Below are 24,803 nucleotides of genomic sequence, written 5' to 3' on the forward strand. Positions count from 1 at the left end.
GAGCTGAGATCACACACCACTGTACTTGAGCCTGGGCAAATGAGTGAGACTTTGCTGTTAAAACAAAAACAAAAACCAAAAAAAAAAAAAAAAAGAAAAAGAAAAAAAAGCTTTATGCAAGGAAAATTTATTTCAGCAAGTGCAGATGCTAACCAAACCATCTTTCATTAAAGATAAAACAAAAAATTGACTTTCAAGAACACATTAAGCAAAGGCCTCATCAACTAGCACAAGTACTCTGAAATACTACTTGTAAATTCATAAGGTTACCAATATTTACATAAAAAGCATTTTGTATTCCACTGATGTACAGAATGAACTAAGTGGGGAAATAAAAATAGTCCACTATGTTTTATGTTTATTAAGACTTAAAACTGCGTGTTTTAAAGAAAGAGTTAACTTAGTATTGGTATCATATACAAGTAAACATTTATTAACAGTAAAATATTTTTATTTTTGCATATTCTCAAATACACATTTACAATAGTATCACACTTCCTATATGAATTCTTCATAGTTATTTTAAGTATTTTACAATTTGTACAGAGGAAGGGACATACAATATCTAATAGGCTATTTTTCAACCAAATAATAATTTATGTCCTTGTAAGATTTTGTACCTCTTTAAAACTTTCAACTTCGACATCCACTTTTTTAGCTTTGCTAATCAAATTAAGAATTAAAACCAGCCTGCAAATAATAACAGTATATAACATTAAGCACAATTTCACTTCTTTATACAAATGTTCTATATTTACTTGACCAAATGCTTAATTACCTTTTAAAGGTTTCAATATCGTGGTTAAAAACAAAACAACTGTGTATAACTCCAGACTATATGAAAAATATGAAATATGTAAAGTGTTACGTTTTTTACCTTTTAGTTTATTTTTAAAAGATAAATAGCTAACTATCTGTATTAATTTTAAAGAATGTTTTAAAACTCTTAAACTTTCACTTAAATACTTCCTTTTATATTACTTCAGGGAGAAAACAAATTGGAAGGAGATTTAAAGGATTCTCAAATACAAACTGAAGTTTTCAAGAACAGGATCATGAAGGACAGCAAAAATCAGGTAGGGACATGTATAAAGGCTAACAAGGCCTAACAGGTTCTTAAAATCCATTACATGGTTTTGGTTGATACTAGGTTTAAATTCATATATGACTAAAGCACTTTAGAACTAGATCAAATTAATCTAACATTTCAGAGGCTGCCAATCACCAAATATAAATTTATATTTCCTAATCCTATAACTTTTGAATTGGTGGCACAGAAAAAGGTGAAAATAAAAACCTGACAGCAAAAGTTGAATGAAGCACCACCATACTAAAGCTAGAAGGTAGCTGTAATGTGGGTTAAAAAAAATTCGAATCCCCTAAAATATTCCAAATACACAGGTACCAACAGCCAAATTAAGGAACCTAAAAATGTATTTTCCATTCTCCAAATTCTTATTAACCAAATTCTTTTTAATTATATGAATTCATTTTATATTATATCCATACATATAAATTATTAACTGCTTAATAACATTAACTTATTAACTCTCAAATAAACAATAAAATTTGGAAAGTGATATATATTCCAAATAAGGCCATGGATTTTCATTATGTACTTTTATCTTCTAATCAAAATCAACTTGACTGTTGTCTTTTTAAAACTTTACTCAATGTAAAATAGAAAGCAGGATGAAGTTGCTAATTTGGAATTAGCTCTCATTCTGTTACATGGTACCATCATTTTCCCTTAGTCCTCCTTACTTTGCAAAGAGACACAGTTCCTTCACAGGATTCTCAGAAAAATACTAAGAAATCTATGTCTGAAATAGCTTTCCAGAAAAATTTATGATATGAAGCTGAAATTGTATGAAAACATTCTATCTAGAAACATCTTTTCCATTTTTATCTATCAAAGATTATTTGAAGAGAAGATTTTCACTCTCCTAATGTCCTTTTCTTTTTAATTATTCACCTCAAATTTAGTAACTGAATAACAAGTTACAAAATGCTCTCATACATCCCTGGATCTTTCAGGTTATTGTAAATTTTCATCATAAGTTTAAAATTTGTGGTTGTGTGTGTAAATATGTAATAAGCAACTAAGATGCATATACAAGATTTAGAGTTACACACCAAGTTTCAAAAAATCCTGAGTCCATAATTTACCTCTAAAAGACTCCAAAATTCAGGGTGCAGTAAGTCTCATGTGTTGGAACACAATGCAAGACAAAGCAGTACAAAGAGAAAACAGAAGATAAAAATAAGTAAAACTTTTCAATAATACTTTCTAAAAGTTTGCTGTGCTGACAAAAGATGTAAACACTATTAATGAAAGTTAAGGGAAGTACATTTTGTGTGCTGAACAAAATTAAATTTAAACATAAACGTGGTCAATATCCTATGTTAATCAATGCTAGAAGCTCAAATGTAAAATTTTATCATGTAATCTGAAAATATTGACAAAAAAATTATTACCACGTTTTGCTAATTGGACTTGACAGTAAAACCTCCCATTTATATTAGCAGATGTCTCCAATGTGAAACACTTGTGTAGGAAGAAATGGGTCAAAAATGTTACTTTCATAGTTATCAATCTGATTTTGTCTTAGAAGAGTACCATCAACATGAATAAATACGTAAATAAATAGTAAAGCTTTTATGACTGAATATTCAGTATAGAATCACAAATTATTTTATTATAAGCAACTTGCTTGTTGCTATTTTTCCTCATCTATTAAAGAAACTGAATAGGATTCAGGACAGCGTATTGAATAAAATGTAAAGAAAAGTGGACTAGAAGCAATAATTATATTTTTACACAGCATAATTCAATGTATAGTAATGGATGTGAACAAGACTGCCTTTAAAAAATGAATTTTCTGCTTCAAGGCCAACATCTTTACAAGCTTGTAGACACACTGTTAGGGCAGACCAACTTCTTTATGGTGTCTCATTATGTGCTGGTTCTTTTCTGAAGGTCTTCGGAAGCCTTTCTTGCAGTACTCACACCGATGAGGATAGTCTTTTGTATGAATGGAAATAACGTGCCGTTTAAAGCCTGAGGCATCTGTAGTGCTATACTCACAGTACTCACACTGATATACTTTCCTGCCACTGTGTGTCTTCATATGCTTTTTAAGCTCATTTTGTTGCCTAAATCCCTTTCTACATCTCTTACACCTAAATGGAAGATCCTTTGTGTGAACTGAGAGAATATGGCGACTTAGAACAAATGGGTCTGCGATCTTAAAGTCACAATGTCTACATTGGTGCATTTTTTTACCTTTGTGGACAGCCACATGTTTCTTAAGTTCTGAAGGCCTGTGAAAGCCTTTCTCGCACATCTCACACTTATGAGGATAGTCTTTCGTATGAACTGAAATTACATGTCGTTTCAAATCACTTGAGTTTGAACTCTTGTGGTCGCAATGCAAACACTGATGTGTTTTGCTTTCTTGGTGGACAAGAGTATGTTGCTGCACTTCTTTGGTATCTGAGAAAGTCAGAAGACAAATGTCACACTTCAATGGCATCTCTTTACTATGCTTTGTTTTTATATGTGTTTTCAAGTTAGAAGAGTCTGCAGACCTATATTCACAGTACTGGCATTGGTATGGCTTCTCGCCGGTATGGATTCGCATGTGCTTTTTGAGTTCCGACGGGTGTCGGAAACCTTTACCACACTCCACACAAATATGAGGAAAGTTCTTGCTGTGGACTGCCAAGAGGTGGCGATTCAATAACCCCTGTTCAGCTGTCTCATATTCACAGAATTTACACTTGTGCATTTTGTTGGCCCCTTTTTCCTTATGCACCATTTTGTGAGTAAACAAAGCCCCTGCATGAGAAAAATGCTTCCCACACTCATCACATTCAATGGCCTTCTCTGCCTTGCTGGTCAGCTTGTGGCTCTCCAGGTGGTTATGTAAACTTATCTTCTTATTGGTAGTGTAATCACAGTCAGTACAGTGGTACTTCTTCTTGGCAAGGTGTTCAGGATGGTTTTTCATGTGTCTTTTCAAAAAACCCCTCGACTTAAACTTCTTCCCACAAATCATGCAAGGATAGACAGTCAAAGGATGACCATCAGGGCCAATAATTATTGCTAAGAAAGGAAAAGAAAGCAGTATGAGTGCTTAATCAAACTTGTGGTCTCCTCATGAATTTTTTAAAGCTTGTGTTCTGAACATTAGTGGGCAAATACTTTTAAATTATTAACATTCCTTTTACTGCTTTTCAATGTTAAGAGTTATAATAATGTCCTAATCGAGAGAACTGGTTTGGTTAAGTATGAACCAATCTCACCCCCTCCAGTTAAAAAAAAAAAATCAATCAAGCAGTGACAAAAGAACATGAATTTAGAAATGTGTAGCAAATAACTCATAAAAATCAAGTCCAGCATTTCTGCTTTGGTGACTGACTCCAAGCCAAATATATGCAAACAGTAAAGCTTAACTGCACCTATAAATAAATTTTAATATGCGAAGCAGCATTCAAAACAACATAGGATAGTAATCAGTCCTACAAATAACCTAGGTACTTCTTCCACTTCTCTGTAAATTATACCTGCTTTATGCTGGTATAAGTAGATCCATGTAATTTCGTTCACTTAAAGTTAGGTAACATTTTAGAAATTTATTTTCCTTTTCACTAAAATCACCAGAGGATTTTAATTCTTTTTCCTGAATGGTTGATGCACAACTGTTTCTTCTTATCCAAGAAAACCATTCATGAATATCACTGAATTTTGAAATTTTTTCTTTCAAATTCAACACATAAAAATACATGTGGCCTACTAGCTAAAACTCCATCATAACACCCCTGTGGAACTCACCTGTTTGGTACTGCCTGGAATCAGGTCTTCTCTTTTTCTTTGGTTTCTGTTTAGCCAGTCTGCCAAGGCCAGCAGACTCATCTATGTGCAAGAGGGCACTTGCAGTGCCATTCCGGTTTTCAATTCCATCAGAATTATTACCTAACAATGCGCATTAAAAAACAGAATTACACAACATTATAAATTCTGAAGAATTAGGAATTCTTTATTAACAACAAGAAGTCCTGACACTCATGAATGACAGAAAGTCCTTACTTTATTTATTTTTATTCTTTTTTTTTTTTTTTTTTTTTTTTGAGACAGAGTCTTGCTCTGTCACCCAGGCTAGAGTACAGAGGTGTAATCTTGGCTCACTGCAACCTCCTCCTCTCAGGTTCAAGCGATTATCCTGCCTCAGCATCCTGAATAGCTGGGATTACAGGAACAACGCCATCACACCCATCTCATTTTTTTGTATTTTTAGTAGAGAGGAGGTTTCACCATATTGGCCAGGCTGATCTTGAACTCCTGACCTCAGGTCATCCACCTGCCTCAGACTCCCAAAGTGCTGGGATTACAGGCAAGAGCCACTACACCTGGCCCCCAATTGTAGACCATGTGTTTTATGGGCATATTTATGGCAAGACCAGGGGAAGTGCCTAGCTTCCGTATCTAGCAGCATGCTGCTCTACTGGACTCCCTGCTATCTCCCAAAAATTGTAAAGTTATGTGTCACCTATAAACCAAGATTTAAAATGTTAGACTGAAAGCTCCCACACTTCTTACATAATAAAAGAAGTTCATGTTAAAATTAAAGGCAACAGGGAGACTATTTAATCTTCCTCTACTTTTGCTTAAATCATGAAACCCTAAGACCACAGAAACCTGTTTCTTTTTTCTTTTTTTTTTTTTTTTTTGAGATGGAGTCTTGCTCTGCTGCCCAGGCTGGAGTGCAGTGGCGCAATCTCGGCTCACTGCAAGCTCCACCTCCCAGGGTCACACTATTCTCCTGCCTCAGCCTCCTCAGTAGCTGGCATTACAGGCGCCTGCCACCACGTCTGGCTAATTTTTTAAAAATATTTTTTAGTAGAGACAGGGTTTCACCATGTTAGCCAGGATGGTCTCAATCTCCTGACCTCGTGATCCGCCTGCCTCAGCCTCCCAAAGTGCTGGGATTACAAACATGAGCCACCACGCCTGGCCAACAGAAACCACTTTCAACAGTGAATTAATGTTCAAAAACTACTCAATCCTTCTGGCTTCTATGTAAGTTACCATAAGCTGCTGCCCATGCAATTGGTACGAAGGTTTTCATTTCATCCTCATCAATTTGCTGCTCATGCACAGCAGCTGCTGCTGCTGCAACAGCAGCATCCTCCTCTCCTACGATCACTTCCATATAAACTTCATCAGCAATTTCAGCAACATCTAAGCACAAAATAAATAAAAAAATTTTTGTGACTAGGTTTACAGAGATCACACAGAAAAAATTCATTAGTAGGAAAAAATAAACATTGGTTGAATTATTCATTTCTTGGCTTTCACCATAATTAGTTTATAAAGCAACTATCAAAACATACATAGTCACTGGTATCTTTTCTTGGAATACGGCAACATAGTAATCTCTACAACAGTGCTGCTTATTTTTTTTCAAATATTGGTTACATTAAAAAAAAAGACGACAGCTTGGGCAGGGCACAGTGGCTCACACCTGTAATCCTAGCACTTTGGGAGACCAAGGTGGGCGGATCACGAGGTCAAGAGATTGAGACCATCCTGGCCAACATGGTGAAACCCTCATCTCTACTAAAAATACAAAAATTAGCTGGGTGTGGTGGCATGTGCCTGTAGTCTCAGCTACTTGGGAGGCTGAGGCAGGAGAACTGCTTGAACGCAGGAGGTGGAAGCTGCAGTGAGCGGAGATTGCTCCACTGCACTCCATCCAGCCTGGCAACAGAATAAGACTCTGTCTCAAAAAAAAAAAACACACGTTGTAGAAACATAAAACTCTCTCCCACAAAAAAAGCCACATACTGGCACATATACATCATGGAATACTATGCAGCCATAAAAAAGAATAAGCTCATGTCCTTTGCAGGGACATGGATGAAGCTGGAAACCATCATCCTCAGCAAACTATCACAAGGACAGAAAACCAAACATCACATGTTCTCACTCGTAAGTGGGAGCTGAACAATGAGGACACCTGGACACATGGAGGGGAACATCACACACTGGGGCCCACTGTGGGGTGGGGTGCAAGGGGAGGGAGAGCATTAGGACAAATACCTAATGGATGGGGGCCTTAAAAGCCTAGATGATGGGTTGATAGGTGCAGCAAACCACCATGGCACATGTATATCTATGTAACAAATCTGCACGTTCAGCACATGTACCCCAGAACTTAAAGTAAAAATTTTTTTTTAAAAAGCCACATACTTAAATCTTCATCTTCTTGTTGAGAGTCATTGACAGTCATATAAACCATCTTTTCCCTGGGAACACGAATACTGCTGTTCTGATCAAGTAGTTCAACTCCATGATCATTTTCAGGTTCACTCTCCACAATGTCTACAGTTCCACCTATCAGAGAATATGAAAGCTCCAAAAATTATTTGAGAGTTCATTTTCACATATTTTGCTTACACGTTTTAGTGTATTTTTATATTACTAAATCAAAAATATGTCTTAAAAGTTGTCTTTGGAAAAGAGTTCAAATTTTCCAACCTAAATAACCTAAACTAAATGTTAAGTATCAATGAACAAAAGTAACCTGTTTACTTTTTTTGACACCATTTGGTTGAAACATTTGGATGACAATGTATAAAATGCTGACAGCTTCCTCTTACCTAAGTCATCTTCTCCAGGGTCAGCTTTAAAAATGTATACCTTGATGACTTCAGGACAAGTGCTATCCACTTTACAAGGATCCATTTCTGATTCTGCATCGATGGTCACTCCAGTGGAACCATCATGTTCTATTTTGCCAGCATCATCCACTGAAAAGGCAGAAAATATATCATCAACCATAACAGCAGATTCTTTAAAACTTAAGAAAACTAATGAAAGGACATATGTCATCTTTGTTTATCATAAAGTAAAAGCATACAATATTACAAGTATTCTGTTTTATTTTTTGAGATGGGGTCTTTTCTTTTTCTGTCATTCAGGCTGGAGTACAGTGGCACAATTATAGTTCACTGCACCTTTGACCTCCAGAACTCAAACGATCCTCCTGTCTCAGCCTACTTGAGTAGCTGGGACAAAAGGCGTATGCCACCATGCTCAGCTAATTTTTTTATTTTTTTGTACAGACAAGGTCTCACTGGTTTTCTCTAGCTTATCTCCAACTCTTGGGCTCAAGCAATCCTCCCACCTCAGCCTCACAAAATGCTGGGATTACAAGCTTGAGCCACTGCATCCAGCTTACCAATGTTCTTGAAGATCTGAAAAATAATGTCCTACTAGTAAATTCAGTACACACTAGTCCTAATATATTTTATGAGCATTACCTAACATTCAGTACTTCTGAATACAATTGTCTTATCTGTTCTATGAGAATCATAAACTTTTTAAAAATCAAAATATGGTTGTCAGAAACATAAATTCTGGCTGGCCATGGTGGCACATGTCTGTAATCCCAGCACTTTGGGAGGCCAAAGCAGCGGATCACCTGAGGTCAGGAGTTTGAGACCAGCCTGGCCAACATAGTGAAACCTCTGTCTCACTAAAAATGCAAAAAAATGAGTTGGGCATGGTGGCAGGAGCCTGTAGTACCAGCTACTCGGGAGGCTGAGGCAGGAAAATCGCTTGAACCCGGGAGGCAGAGGTTGCAGTGAGTCAAGATTGCACCACTGTACTCCAGTCTGGATGACAGAGTGAAACTGTCTGAATAAATAAATAAATAAATATAAAAATAGTTGTAAATTCTGATATTAACCTGTTCAAACCTAACACTACACACACATGCATTTTTTAAAAAAACCACACACACAAAACATATATATGAGTTCTAATGAGTCTGGGTCTACTGCTGGCAAATACAGTAAGATGTATACTTAAGTATCTTCTTAAATACTTAAGGCAGCCTGTTTCATGTTTATGTATTAAAAAAAAAAAAAAGAATCCTTACTTACCGATAAAGTGAACATATGATTTCCAACAGTGGGCTCAGGGAATCTACAACAAACTTTTAAGTGTTACACAGTAAGGGAATCAAGTGTGGTGTTATGCTTGGGACTTCAAAATTAACAAAAGTAAAAAATAATGTCTTAAAAAATACATTCTGGATTGCAGTAAATACCAAAAATACAACCCCCATATAATGTAACCTTACACTACACACCACTGTGGGCACTGACTACTATCTTTAGCATAACAGAAAGTGTGGCACAGACTAATGAACACATAGCACACAGTACAATTTAATTTATCACAAAAATTGGATTTTTCAATGTTTGGTCCATTAGAGAAACACTAAGTAATGTTCTCTCTGTTCTGGGCCCACCTGGTCAGTATGACACAGCAAGAGACCAACCACAGAGGAGCAGGACCCCAAGAAGTTTTTTCATTTCCCCTTTCCCATTTTAGTTTTGTTTTTGTAGTCCTCTGCTGAATATATTTCATTATCCTTTTGGCTAAATGTTTATGTTTAAGTCAATTAAACAATGATTCACAACTATCAATCAGACTCTGGGCAAGTATTAGAGGTGCAAACTTTAAAAGAAACTGACCCAAGGCCAGGCGTGGTGACTCACACCTGTAATCCCAGGGCTTTGGGAGGTGGACGTGAGTGGATTGCTTGAGGCCAGCCTGGCCAACATGGCAAAACATGTTTTCTACTGAAAATTCAAAAATTAGCTGGGCATAATGACACATGCCTGTAATCCCAGCTTCTTGGGAGTCCGAGGCACAAGAATCGTTTAAACCCAGGAGGCAGAGGTTGCAGTGAGCTAAGATCTCACCACTGCACGCAAGCATGGGCAACAGAGAAAGACTGTCTCCAAAAAAAAAAAAAAAAAGTAATGGACCCAAGAAATTTGTAATTCAGTGAAAAAGCAGACAGGTGAACAGATGATAATTTTAAAATGTGATTATTACTGAAAGCATTACTTAATACTCATAACTCCACGAGGAAGTGCTATAATACTGTCGACATTTTACAGTAAAGCAAACTGAAGTTTAGAAAACTTGAATGATTTATCTAAGGTCACACACATCTAGTAACTGGCAAAACCAGAATTCAAATCTTGATCCATGTAATTCACAAGAAACCACCATCAACCTCTGGTGTTTGAAGAATGCTGTTAAGTTTAAATTGTTAGAGGCAATAATAATTTTTTATAAGAAATAAAGAACAGTATAACAAAAGATGTTTTCCATTAGTGTAGAGCAGATAAATGTATTCACAACTCAACTACAATAAGCATTACTTACAAAAGGCAATGGTAATAGTTTTGACTATTTTAGGTTTTAAATTCTTAGTCTTAACTTTCAGCAGTGGCTTATAAACACAGAATTTAGATTTTGAAATCTCTGCATACTTTTCAAATTCCCCATCTTGTTCTTCAAAAGATCCAAAACTATATTTGTCTAATCAAAATTATCTAAAGCCAACATTAAAAAAACACAAATACAATGACGATGTAATTTAGTTTCTTACTAGAAATTACGGACTACTTTCAAATAGCATCTCCTTGTTACAAACACGGATATTATAAAATCTAACTACTTAACCTACAATATGAGAACTTGAAACACTGGGCTACTAAAAGCAACTAAAACTTAACTACTTAAACACAAGATGTAAGAACCCAAAACAATGGGGAAAAGAGTTTTTTGTCTATTTTGGATACAGTAACATTGGCAAATCACATTTTAATATACACTTGTCTTCAAAACAAAATGTCACTTAGACACTAGCTGATTCCTTAAAGTAAATTTAAAAGATTACTTAGAAGAAAAAGTTAAAATCTCTTTTTTTTTTTTTTTTTTTGAGATAGGAGTCTCAGTTATTCAGGCTGCAGTGCACTGGCGCTATCTCAGCTCACGGCAACTCCCAAGTTCAAGTGACTCTCCTGCCTCTGCCTCCCAAATAGCTGCGATTACAGGCATTGCCATCAAGCATTGTTAATTTTTGCATTTTTAGTAGAGATGGGGTTTTGCCATATTAGCCAGGCTGGTCTTGAACTTCCCGACCTCGAGTGATGCACTTGCCTCAGTCTCCCAACGTGCTGGGATTACAGGCTCAGGCCACTGCACTTGGCCTAAAATTTCTTTAAACATAAAAATATACTAATTTTGAACTCTCTAGTGCAATCTTTAATGTTAACATTGGTGTAAATTATTTTTATTAAAATTGATTCATTTTCTCATCCAATGAAATAATATTTTATAAATTTTCAAGGTGTCCTTATGAGTATTACTATAAAACAGGCTGGGGAGTCAGAAATGTTTTGGCAAATGTTGCAAAGTGCAATAACAGCTGCCACAAAAAAAAGTGAAGGTACATTATGTAGACTGAAAGAGAATGGCACTTATTCTATGCAAAGGATACAGCAGGTAGGGGGACAGGACAGTAAGAGAGTGTGTTCTTCAATACTGCTGCAAATGAGGCCATAGTGGGAAATGTGAACTACAGGTAAACCAAAACCAGGTCATGGAGGACTTTATGCACCAGGCAGAGGGGCTCAAACTTAATTCTGGTAGACTGCAAGTTTCTCAATCTGATTAAAACCAGATCTGCAGGTATGGAATGAACTTGTATACAAAATAGACTTCAAGGTATCCTACTCTTGGGGATTCTTATCAGAGATCTGATAATTTCTGCTTTTAAAAAGACCAGTCACTAAGATCAGTATTTTTGCCAAAGCATCCTGCTGGCCTTATAAAAAAGCAGATGTGAAGAGACCAAGAAATGAAGCAGGGCACTACAGCTTCAAGTACATTTAGGTGACAGATAATGAAGCCTTGAATCAGGACAGAGGTAGTATAAATTGGGATAAAGGCTGGAGTTGGGTCATATTTAAGAATAAACTGAGAAGACGGAATGAATGACATATGAAGCCACCTACAGAATATTCAACTCTGAAAGCTGAAGATCAACACCAATTTGGAAGCCATCAGCAAACTGCAGTGTAAAGAAAATCAGGAGCTGTAAAGAAATCATGAGTGTAAAGAAAATCACAGTCCCAGTGAGATTACAATTTAAGGCAGGGGCAAGAAAGAATTCACAAATTAACCTAAGTAGTAAAAGCTGGAGAGGTAATTGGAAGGGCATGAAACAAGCTAGGGAGTTAAAGATTCCAATAATGCTAGTAAAACCTGCTGTAATAACACAAGCCAATCAGCTACGAAAGGGAGAGGTGAGGAAATGAGAAGGATGTCTGTCTTTATAATTCACAGCTTAATTTTTACCTAGTCATGTTATCTCACTTCTCTTTGTTTTCCTCAGAAAAAGAATTACAGTTTTGCTGACAAAAAAAATTGGATGTTGGATTTCCACTGGACTGCATTTTGTCTAAATTAATATCATAAAAACGTTGCTATTCTTTTGCTTTGCAGTCTTACAATGCAAGAACATGGCTTGTGCCTCTCCACTCAAATTGTCTCATCTTTCAAAACCAGGTTGTTAAAGTTCATTTACCACCAACCTCAGAAACTAACAGTTTACCTGATTTCTCTCTCCTAAGGTTTCCAACCAAACACCCTGACATTGGTATCAATGGTATCAAGAAAATTGGTATCAATTTTCTGTCTTCTTAAAAGAAAGATCAAGTTACTTTACCCTCCAGCCCTAGTCTCTAGCACTCCTTTTCCTACCAAGTAAAATACAAATTGCACAGTCTAGCAACCAAAATCTGCCCAAACTGCTTTGGTCTTTACAGTATTATTGTCCCCAATATCTCATGGGCCCCAAATTTAAGCAATACTATTTTATTATTTATTCCCTTATGCTTCTTCAACTTTGCCCTAAAAGATAGCTTTTTCTTGAGATGATCCATTTAATATTTAAGAAACTACTTAAAAAAAAATTAAAGAGTGCTCAAAAACAAACCATCTGAAATACGAATAGAATTTACAATAATATTATTCAGATATTTCTCAATGCATATATATAAGTAAAAGAACAGAAAGGACAAATACAAGTTTAAAATTAAAATTGAAATGTTACTTTTAAACAAAAATTTTATAGCAATTTGAACAAGTATAACAGCTTAATTCCATGGCTGGTCATTCTAACTGTTCTCTTGCATATTTTTTCAACTCCTATGCCCTTGACTGATTTCATAATACTTGGCTGGCAAAACCACAAACCTGCCTGATATAATTTTATGTCAGCATCTACATCTATGCAGCTAACTCTAGATAGAAAAAAAAAGCATGATGTAGATAGCATCATCTTTAAATATACAAATATGAATCTTGAGTAGATGCTATTTGCCATATTTTTCTTAAAATTCCAATACTGCCTGCCTGTTGATCTTATTTCCCACCTTATGAAGAACCCAAAACAGAAAAGATGATCTGCTGTCTGCCACATCTGTCCTACTGTCAACAACTAATTCACAAACTTTGTATTTCCTGCACATTGCGGCAGACAAGCAATGTTCCTTTCCACTTAAAAACAATCCCTCCACATAAGCACTAAATTATACCTTCTCTTTTCTGTTTTTTTGCAGTTATCCCTTAAACCATCAATTTATCTATCACCCAGTAAAGGAACACTCCCATCAGGAAACAAATAAGCTTTTTCTCTTGAAACAACACTAAAACAAACAAAAATTCCATCTCCTCTTGATCCCACTTCTCCTGCAAGCAACTGTTTCATATCTCCAGTGATTCTCATTGCACATTCTTTCTCTAAACTTATTTAATACTTCCATCAAGCTTTTGTCCATGATTTCACTGAATCTGTTCACCAAAGACATACATGACCAATTCTGAGTCCTCATCTGACTTGCCTAAGTTGCTGCATTTGACGCAAACTGTCACTGTCCTCTCTACTAAGATTAATACATGCATTTCCTTTTTGAAGTTTATGATACAACTCAAACTGAAGTCTACGACAAACTGTCATCCTTCCAGCAAGGCATCCTTGACCATCTCTGAAACTCACAATCATTTTGATTAAACTCTTCTACTTTCCCAAGACACATTCTAATATACATTTAAATAATTTGATATAGGTACAGCCACACTACAAGTCCACAATGATAAGAGAAAGGAATCTCTATTTTGCCCAGTGATGTATCTCAAGACTTGACAATACTGTCTAGCCTTAGTAACTATCTAACATTCAATTTGTTATATGAATGATGATCAATTAAATGTCTATTAATTCAAGAGAAGATTTTAAAATACTCTAAGAAAAATACGATAAAAATAATAGGTAGGAATCATATTGTAAAGATATTATCTACTGTCACCTGCTATAAAAGATGAAAACAACCGGGCACAGTGGCTCACGCCTGTAATCCCAGCACTTTGGGAGGCAGAGGCGGACGGTTCATGAGGTCAGGAGATTGAGACCGTCCTGGCTAACACGGTGAAACCCGTCTCTACTAAAAATACAAAAAAGAGATTACCCAGGCGTGGTGGCAGGCGCCTGTAGTCTCAGCTACTTGGGATTCTGAGGCAGGAGAATGGCGTAAACCCAGCAGGCGGAGCTTGCAGTGAGCCGAGATCCTGCCACTGCACTCCCGCCTGGGTGACACAGCAAGACTCCGTCTCAAAAAAAAAAAAAAAGTGAAAACATGAACATATTTGCACATCGTGCCACAGCAAATATTTTCGTTAATATTTTGTAGACATTTACCATGTTACATAACCTTAATTTGTATAAATGTTTACTCCAATTTTACATTAAATTAATTCAAAAATCACTACTCATTATTTTATCAGTTCTCCATTCTTGAGTCTTTTTCTACTAATTCATCTTTTGGTTTACGGTACCAAGCAGCAACTCCATCACACATGGGTGCTAAAATTTCTGAAATCCTGGATGTTTGAAAATGTCTACCTGTAATTTTGACTTGAATAAGTTGTCTGGGTATAAAATTATTAAGCTATACTTTCCTCAGAAACTTTAGGCTTTGTTGCACTGTGTATAGCATTGAGTATTTTGATGTGGGTGACTATATAATTCTTGATCCTTAAGTTCACTAATATAATGATGATTATTAATAGTTTTTACTGGGTGTGGTGGCTAATGCCTGTCATCCCAGCACTTTGGGAGGCCGAGGTGGGTAGATCACCTGAGGTCAGGAGTTCAAGACCAGCCTGACCAACAAGGTGAAACCCCATCTCTACTGAAAATACAAACATTAGCCAAGCATGGTGGCAGGCACCTGTAGTCCCAGCTACTCGCGAGGCTGAGACAGGATAATTTCTTGAACCCAGGAGGCGGAGGTTACAGCGAGCCGAGATTGAGCCACTGCACTCCAGCCTGGGTGATGGAGCAAGACTCCATCTCAAAAAAAAAAAAAAAGAAAGTTTTATTCGTCTCTCAATTTCTCAGCAGAAAATGAATTGCCTTAAAAGATTCCAATTTTTTTTTTTTGGCACTGAGAGGAAATTCACATAATATGAGTTACTATTGCACAGTATGTAAAGCATACAAACCAGTGGGTTTTCAGACAGCTGTGCAAATTCACAGAGCTGTGCAAGCAACACCACTAATTGCAGAAAATTTCTATCACCCTCACAAGAAATTGCTGTACCATTTAGCTACTACTCCCTATTCCACACAACACTATCCACGAACACTAGGCAACGATATACTTTTTGACTTTACATACATACCTATTCTAGATACTGCACCCACTTCTTGCACTTTAACACAATGTTTTCAAAGTTCATCCATGCTATGGCATTCATCAGTGCTTCATTACTTTTTATGATCAAATAATATTTCATTAGACAGATATACCACATTTTATCAATTCAACTGATAGATATTAAAGTTGTTGCTACTCTTTGGCTACTATGAATAATGATGCTATGAACATTTGTACAATATATAAACTGTTTTGTGGACATATGTTTTCAGTTCTCTTGGGTATATCCAGAAGAGAGCTGCTGGGTCATATGGTAATCCTACGTAAATTTAACTTTTCCAGGAATTGCCAAACTTTGTCACAGTGGCTGTACAACATCAGTGAACCGAAGTCATACCACTGCATTACAGCCCGGGCGACAGAGAAAGACTCCATCTCAAAAAAAAAAAAAAGGATGGATGGAAGAGAAGGAAAGGAAGAAAGGAGAAAAGGGAGGGAGGGAGGGAAGGAGGGAGGACTTGTATTTGAGAAGTGACTTCTACCTTACTGCTTTAAAAAATCTATCTGTCTTTTGACAACATAAAATGTCTTGTGTCTAAACATGGATCCCTTGTAATTCACACAACTTCTTACAAGTGAAGATTACAGTTTTTCATCAAACTTGTGAAGTTTTCAGCTATTATTAAACTATTCTTTAAGCCAATTTCTTTCTTCCCTCTCACTCCTGGTACAGTATATCTTGGTATGCTTACTTCATGGCGTTCCATAGATTATATAAGACTATATTAATTTGTCTTATTTTTCTTTCTCCTCAAACGAGATAATCTTAATTGAAGTTCCTACAAGTTTGCTGATTCTTTCTTCTGCCTGTTTAAATCTACTTTTGAGTTCATCTGGTGAAATCTTCATTTCAGTTGTCATAATTTTCCACCCCAGATTCTATTTAGTTCTTTTTAATTTATGATTATTGATATTCTCCACTTAATGAGACATCATTCTCCTACTTTCCTTTATGTCTTTACACATGACTTCCTAATTAGGCCTTTGAACAATGTAATATAACTGATTTATAAGCTACTCTAGTTACTCTGTCTGGACTTCCTTAGAATGAATTTCTGTTGGCTGTGCTTTTTCTTGCGTATAGGCTGTACTTTTTTTTTGGTTTTGTGCCTGTCTCATTTTTTGTTGTTGTTGAAAACTGAACATTTAAAATAATATAATTTGGCAACTATGAAAATCAGATTCTTCATTTTCCTAATGTGTGTTATGACTGGTTACTGCTGCTTAGTAAACAACAGTACTGTGACTTTCCTAAACTAATCCTATAAAGTGTGTGTGTGTTTTGTCATATGCAGCAATTTAAAAGTCTATCTAATTACATAAAATACATATTCAGCTTATGACTTGACAGAGATGTGTAGAACCAGCAGTTTTTGGCTCCACATGCATGTTGAAATATTCATTCAGGCTGTTTATAGTTCTACACTGGCTTTTATTTATTTGGGCAGCCCTTGAAGATTACCCGAAGTGTGAGCCTAAGGCCTTGCCAAGCCTTTCCTTAGCAGGGCCACAGACCTGGCATTATCACATTCAAGATTATCAGGAATATGTCCCAGCTTTTCAAAGCCCTCTGGACTCTTCATTCCACTACTGGACTTTTCTTTCCTTTTAAGCTTTAGTGTATCTATTGTTTGCCCTAACTGTATCAATTGCCTTAAAAACCAGTATGTTCAACAGCTGTCTCTACAATTTTCAACCAACAACCCAAAGGAGAAGGCTGATCATACTACAGAAGTTCAGAGTCTAAGTCAATAGTCTAAGTGAGGTCTTGGGTGCAGTGGCTTACACCTGTAATTCCAACACTTTGGGAGGCCAAGCTGGGTATATCACTTGAGGCTAGGAGTTAGAGACCAGAGAGGCCAACATGGAGAAACCCCATCACTACCAAAAAAAAAAAAAAATTAGCTGGGGTGTGGTGGCGCAGCACCTGTAGTCCCAGCTACTCAGGAGGCTGAGGCACAAGAATCGCTTGAACCCAGGAGTTGGCAGCTGTGGTGAGCTGAGATCACAGCACTGGGGTCCAGCCTGGGTAAAAGGGCAAGACTCTGTCTCAAAAAAAAAAAAAAAGGGTGGGTCTTGCAGGTCACCACCAACAGGTCAAATAATATCAGTTCTCTAAAAATGGGCCTTTCTTCCTCCTCCAGTAACTGCCAGACTGTTTAAAAGAAAAAAAAAAATTTGAGTCAGAGTGTTGCTCTTGGTTGAAGTGCAGTAGCATAATCATAACTCACTGCAATCGTGATCTCCTGAGTTCAAAGGATCCTCCCACCTCAGCCTCAAGTAGTTGGGACTATAGGTGCATACCATCATGCTCATATAATTTTTTAACTTTTTTAGAGATAGGGTCTCACTATGTTGACCAGGATGGTCTCAAACTCCTGGCCCCAAGTGATCCTCCTGGCCAAGCCTCCCAAACCACTAGGATTACAGGCATGAGCCGCTGTATCTTCCGTGACTGCTCCTTTTTTTATATTTGTCAGATGTCAGTTTTTAAGGCTAACGTACAGCTTGGGAGGAGTGGATGTAAACAGCAAATTAAAAGGGCACAATCTCACCAATATCCAGTACCCCCTCTATTGCTACAATCATTTAGTTTTCAGAGTGCTGAAAAATGTTACTCTGATAATTTTTTAACCATTGTTCTCATTATTTTTATAAAAGAGAAGTTTTTCAGTGTTCTTTACTCTGCCATTTTCATTGCTGTACTCTAATCATTCCTAATTTCAGGAAAGCTTTCTTCCATAGCTTTCTGTCATATTAATTGTTTTCTTCTTTTCTGTATCCAAGTTTTGCCTTCTGTTTCTCATGTCTGCTAATCTTGTCCATAATCATTTTTACATCTGTTTTTTCATCATTTCATTTTGGCAATTTTCTAAAGCCCAATCAGAAGGTCTCCAGTCATATTAATACTAATCCACATTTATTTTAATTGCTGCTTTTATAGTCTCTTTTACCTTGATAATGTTATTTCTCTGTTCACCTTCTTTCCTAAATTCCAACAGTTTGATTTCTATCTCCTTTGATTAGCTTATCTCCTTTGAAACACTGCATATGTGCTTTAAGATTTTCTAAATACATTTTAGAGTTCCTACATAAAAATCATTAGTTTTTGAAAGTCTTATGAAAAAACACCTGTTTCAGAAATTTATCAAAACTTAAAACAACCTATCTCCCTAAAATATCTTTATTCACTTTTCAGAAATCATCCCTTGTAGATATACATTTTTTAAATTCTTGCATTTGGTACCATTTTGCCAAATGGTTTTACAAAACAAAGCAAAACTACTAGGTAGCTTAAAATATATATATATATTTAGATATATACGTCTAATAATGAGTTATAGAACAGAAGGATAAGCAAAATTAATATATGCAATGTGTATATACAAAAAATATAAAATAATTACAATAAACAACTACTTTACCAGCCCTATTCTGCTCTAGTAGCCACTAGAATCATTAAACAAATCATCAAACTGTATTGATCCATAGGCTTTCTGCTTTAGATATGAGGATTGGGCTTCATTTATTCATTTAATCACTGAATGTTCACTATGACCAAAGTCATAATTTATTAGAAACACCAGGTAGATTGCTAAAACAACTAACTAGATGCCCTTTGGATGAGACATGATATGCACAAATGTTCAGCTATAAAGTTCACCTAAGTGTTCACTCAACAAATATTTTATACCAAATATGCACAGGTTTGAGGGGGACCTGTCCTTGAAGATGATATAATCAACTTAAAAGCCAATAGTAACATCTATACTGTAAAGAGTATATAAAGAGGTCATGTTGATCTCAATAGCACTTAGGGTGTAACAGTGAGCACTTCTGTGCAGATATACTACTGTGATACCATAGAGGACTCTCTCATCATTTTAAATGAGATATTCAGAGGAGAAAAAACCTGCCACTAAAGACAGAAATTAATAAGCTCTTAAATCCAGTAACATATTTTTAATTGTAAAGTGTACTTAAACAATGTTTTAAAACCTTTAATCTATGTATTAAATAACTATATTAAAGAATGTAAAAGATATTACCAACTCTCATAACATTATGGAAAGCATTAAAGCTTACTGTCAATGACAGTATTCTCAGTATTCTCTATACTAATATAAAATCAGACCGTACTTCCTTTATACACTTTAAGAAAAACCTGTCAACCCTAAATATGTCCCCTTACCCTCAGCCCTACAGGATTTTTAATTACAAATGCAGCATGAGAGTAGATATTTTTTCTGGAAGAAACAAGAGCTAGCAAAAAAAAAAAAAATTGAAATAGCTAGATAAATTCAGCATATAAAAATATTTATTATTACATTTTCAAAGAGCTAAACACCACCTTACTCCCCCTTTTTTTTGGCACACCAGGTTATAAACCGAAGGTCAAAAACTGTAAATTATTAATCTTAAATATTTAAACACTTCATAGAATAAGTTTTTACACACAGAAATAAATGTTTATTAAATCAGTTGAATGAGGCTGTTTAAAATCATTAAGCAGGTTCAGAGGGAGGTAGAAAATTATCATTATCAGAAAACTAGGCCATAATGGTACACTTGATCATATAAGAGGTAAATGCCTACTCTCTCTGTGCCCACGAAAATGCCTGCACAACTCTTTTGCTGTGCTATGCTCAAAGACACAGGAAGAGGAGTGTAGGCGGTATTTAATATTAATGGGAATGCTCTAAACTAAATCTACACTATAAAACTTCATTCCAAAGACCGTAGTAATGAACTGGTCAATTAGGATAACAAAATTATTTAAATCAGCAGGTAAATGACACAATGATTCCATAAGTTGTAACCATATTAACGTACAAAATATACCTAGATATTGAAGTTAAAAATATTAGAGACACAGAGTCAGGGATTCTAGTAACAGAATGACTACAGCAGCTGCTGCATAAGCAAAAGTATGTCCAGTCATGTTCTGGTTGACAAAGTTATAAACACAATCAACAAAGCCAGCATCCCATGAGGATTAGTGAGCAAAACATAAAACTAGTACAATGTAAAATTTGAAATCAATTTCAAACCTAAATAAATTAGTGGTTGATGGTCTTGGTGAGACCACTGTATTTCAGGGAATTCACCAGATTTAACTCCAAAGCCAGTAATGAATTAAACAACAACAAAAAATCATTACTTTAAAGAGAAAACGGACAATAAGGTAGAAAAAAAGGGGAAAGTGAAATGACTACATAATAAAAAGACTTTTAAAAAACTGATTACAAGTCTCAGGGATAAATCTGAAGGTGAGTAACAGACCAATCATACTTTGTATGATTTCATAAGACTCAATTCTGTTATTTTCATTTCTTATTCTTTCATCCTTATGTTCTATCCTAATATAGAAATAACTCTCTTCTGCACCATGTCACTTAATTATGGTTTATCTTCTGGGATGCAAACTAAGCAACAACGCATGTAGGTTTATCATTTCTACTTTAACTTTACAGAAGTTAAACTCAATAAAATTTCACCATTATTTATGTTAGAAAACACAGGTTTCAAAAACATTGCTTAAAATCACTGTACCCCATGACTTACACGAAATCATTAGGTAGTCCTCACAGCTGGCTTTGTCATTATCTTGCTGGTCCACTGAGATCCCGCTGGCATCTATGATTGCTTCAGGGGCACAGTCTGCTACCAATACTTCTTCTGAAACTATGTCACTCGTCAGAGGATCAGTAATGATTTCTGCTTCCACTACACTATCATGCACCATATGTTCAACATGTTCAATGTCACACACATGCATGGATTCACTCGTTAAAACATGTTCTGGCATAGACATTGAGGTTGAAGTAATGTCAGAAGCTAAAACATCATCTGGGACTGTGCAGTGTGGTAAAGAAACTTCTTCAGTTACGTCTGAGTCCAGCACTTGCTCAGGAATAATGACATTTTCAGATACATCTGCCTCTTCTAAGATATCTGAGCACTGAACATCCTCCTCTATGACAACATCTTCAATAACATCTTGGATTACAACTGAGTCTGGGTCATCAGGAACAAAGTTATGCACAGCTATGTCAGAATCCACAATATTAGAAACAAAAACTGCTTCTTGTATTTCCACAACAATCTGATCACCATCCATGTGTGTAGCATCAGCTCCTTAAAGAATAAAAATTAAAATGACAAATCTCAGGTAAGTATACATGACTAAATATAGTTTTTATTTAATTTCTTCTGGGAAAACAGACTATGTCCTTGGTGTTCCTCAAACATTGAGACAATAAACAACAGAATGAATCCACTTTTGATTCACTTAACAAACAGAAATTTTTAACATAAAAATTTATTTTACTCAACCCTAATCAACTAACAAGAAAAGAAATACAAAAGTAAAAAAGAAATATAAAATCAACTAACAAGAAAAGAAAAATAAAAAAAACCTTGGGGCAATGACAGAAAAAAACTATTCGTGAAATACTTTTAAAACATCAAGATAAAAAATTTCTCACCCCACTAAAATAAAATCTTAAGAGATTTTTATATAAGTTAAACAACAAATTCAGAAAACAAATATACTATTTCTTCATTACATGTTTCATTCATTTCTCTTCCTTCTTTCATCATCTCCTTTCTTAACACATTACTTTTTTTTTTTCATTATACCTACATATTTCGTTTTTACCCTTTCTTTTTTCTCTTTCAGCCCTTATAATCTTCCCACTTTGTCCTGGTGCAATATCGCATCAATATCCACTATAACTTTGGTCATTAGAAAGTCATTCTTTGAATCTAAGACAAAAGAATCAGGGTAGAAATCAAAAGAGGAATAAAAAGAGGAAAGACATTAGGTTTAGAGGTTTCTACAGATAGATAAAATGGGCTGGGCTGGGTGGTGAAGGGTGGGGGTGGTTGGAGTGGGGCCTGCCCTAATTTTGCCAGGGTATTCCACCTCCATCTATCCTCCTCCTGTTTCCACTAACCCCAAATCCCAAGGTAGTTCCTCAGAATATATAAAAGCATTTTCTAGTGCTGGGTGCAGTTAAGCTATGAAGGTAGAAGGGTGAGAGCCAGTTAAAGCCCACTGAGATCAAATGACTTAACCAAGATCACACAACTTGCATAGCACATCATGCTCAGTAAATATTATTCTAAATGAACACCACAAATAGGAAGAGAATTCATACAACTTTAACAAAAATATAACCTAATATGAAACAAATCAGGCATTATGGCTACTAGTGCATAGAGAAAAGCAAACATGGATGACTAATTAAAAGCTATTCACGTATCACAAGCAGTTAAGATTTCTCTTTTTCCTTCTGCACTCTCACTACCTCACCGGATTTTTCTTAAAAAAAAAAAAAAAAGAAAAGGGAAGGAAAAAAAGGCTATTTATCTGATTAGTGTTTCTGATTGTAACTCAGAGTAAGCTGAGTCCAAGTGGGTGCACAACTCAGTGATTGTGTACCTGTGGCAAAGCCCTCAAATAAACACACAGCTTCTTCAACAAAAATGATCACCAAGGGCAAACCAACAATAGATGTTGCAGGAAGTCTTTAAAGTAGTTAAAACCTACTTAACTTATATGTTGAAAGAATGTTTGCTTTTATTTTTATACATCTTCTACAAAATGTTTTCTACTCATTTGTCTTCTACGTTCATAATAATAGACAGCAATAGAACAGTGTAATCCTCATTGCACAGATATAAATTTGATAGCATTTAGTGGCAACAGCACTGGTTATAATGGTCTAAATCAGAGGGCAAAGTGTAGATACTTAATAGTTTTGTGACCTTGGACCAAGTCATCTAACCTCTGAGTTCAGTTTCCTCAACAGTAAAATGATGTCAGTAGTATCTGTCATGCGCACCTCACAGGACTATAGTGACCAAATGCGAATGCATGGTAAGTGTCCTGAAAAAAATGTAATCAGATGTTTCATTATTATTATGCATATGAAAATAGGAGCTTGGGCAGATTACATGACTTCCTCAAATTTAAAAAAAATACCATTTCAAGTGTTAACAATCAAGGCTAAAATGCAATAGCCCTTCAATCTACCATTTAGCCCTGACTCAGGCTTGATTGTGGCAAGATTACACTAAAAAATACTGAGTTTTCCCTAAGAACTTAGTCTCTCTCTTTCAAACAAAAAATCTGAAAGGGTGGTGCAGACTGGTGTTAAAAACCTGGCCACAAGCAACCCTCTTGCTGTGGCCTCCCAAAATAATTATATTTCACTATGTTCCAGAGAAAGAAAGAATTATAGGTCTGCATTTACCGTTAACAACCTGAAAGTACCTAACGGTGAGTCAAAAGAATATCCTAAATTGCTTAGGAAATATACGCACACACACAAAATTTAGAAGGTATATTTAAAATTCCTTACGTTTCTTGGTAAAGTTAATTACTATTGCTAATATATGGCAATGTTCATTTAAAATTCAGTTAATACAATCATTAAAATTTTAACTTAAAGAGTATGAAACAGAAAAATAAAATCTAGTTTAATTATAGCATTATGTATTTAGAACCATGACCAATCTGAAATTGAGAATACTTTTTTCCCCCTCTTGTTTAGGTATAATTTTCTTTTTGCAGTTTTGGAAATGAGGTAAGGATGCATCTGCATGATATAGAGGCTCCTTTTGTGAATATGTGAAAGGGTTACAAAAGTTAGAACAGAATCAATTCCAGAGGACCTGGGATTTATACTTTATTTCCTGGGCAGTAGAAAGGTATGATCCACATGTTTTTCGGGATTGAATATTCTACCACTAGGGTAGATGAAAGAAAGAAACCAAGAGTGAAAAAAGAGTCTTAATATTATCAGTTAAGAATGAGATAATAGGGCCTATATGGCCCTAGGAGCTAGCATGAAGAAAAAGCTGTGTCATAAGCAGACTTCTCTCAGCACCCCAGACAATCTACACCCCACCATATGCCCCACCAACCAAATCCCCAAGATGTTTATTCTCTAATCACTAAAACTTATGAATATATTATGTTATGACTTATATACCACATGGGCAGTGCAGGTAAAAATAAGGTCATGAACTTTAAGAATAATTTGTTAAGCCCAATCTGCTCAGATAAAACTTAAAAGCAGAGGGCTTTTTGTGTCTGGAGTTGGAAAGTTGAAGCAGAATCATAAATTGGAAAGATTTTA

General features: G+C 35.7%; 1 protein-coding gene across 6 annotated transcripts in view; it reads right to left on the reverse strand.

Moving 5' to 3' along the window:
* Positions 1–406: 406 nt before the first annotated feature.
* ZFY (zinc finger protein Y-linked) overlaps positions 407–24,803 on the reverse strand; it is a 50,366-nt gene continuing 25,969 nt past the window's right edge. For 2 of the 6 annotated variants that reach the window (XM_009445717.5, XM_009445712.5), the window contains exons 3-8: positions 21,220–21,792; positions 7,666–7,815; positions 7,256–7,399; positions 6,092–6,244; positions 4,838–4,978; positions 407–4,108 (exon numbers count right to left, since the gene is read on the reverse strand). In XM_009445717.5, coding sequence (XP_009443992.1) covers positions 2,925–4,108; positions 4,838–4,978; positions 6,092–6,244; positions 7,256–7,399; positions 7,666–7,815; positions 21,220–21,792 — 2,345 coding nt within the window. In that variant the 3' untranslated portion in view covers positions 407–2,924. 6 annotated transcript variants of the gene reach the window in all.

This window comes from Pan troglodytes, chromosome Y, assembly GCF_028858775.2.
Source record: "Pan troglodytes isolate AG18354 chromosome Y, NHGRI_mPanTro3-v2.0_pri, whole genome shotgun sequence".
Taxonomy (NCBI): domain Eukaryota; kingdom Metazoa; phylum Chordata; class Mammalia; order Primates; family Hominidae; genus Pan; species Pan troglodytes.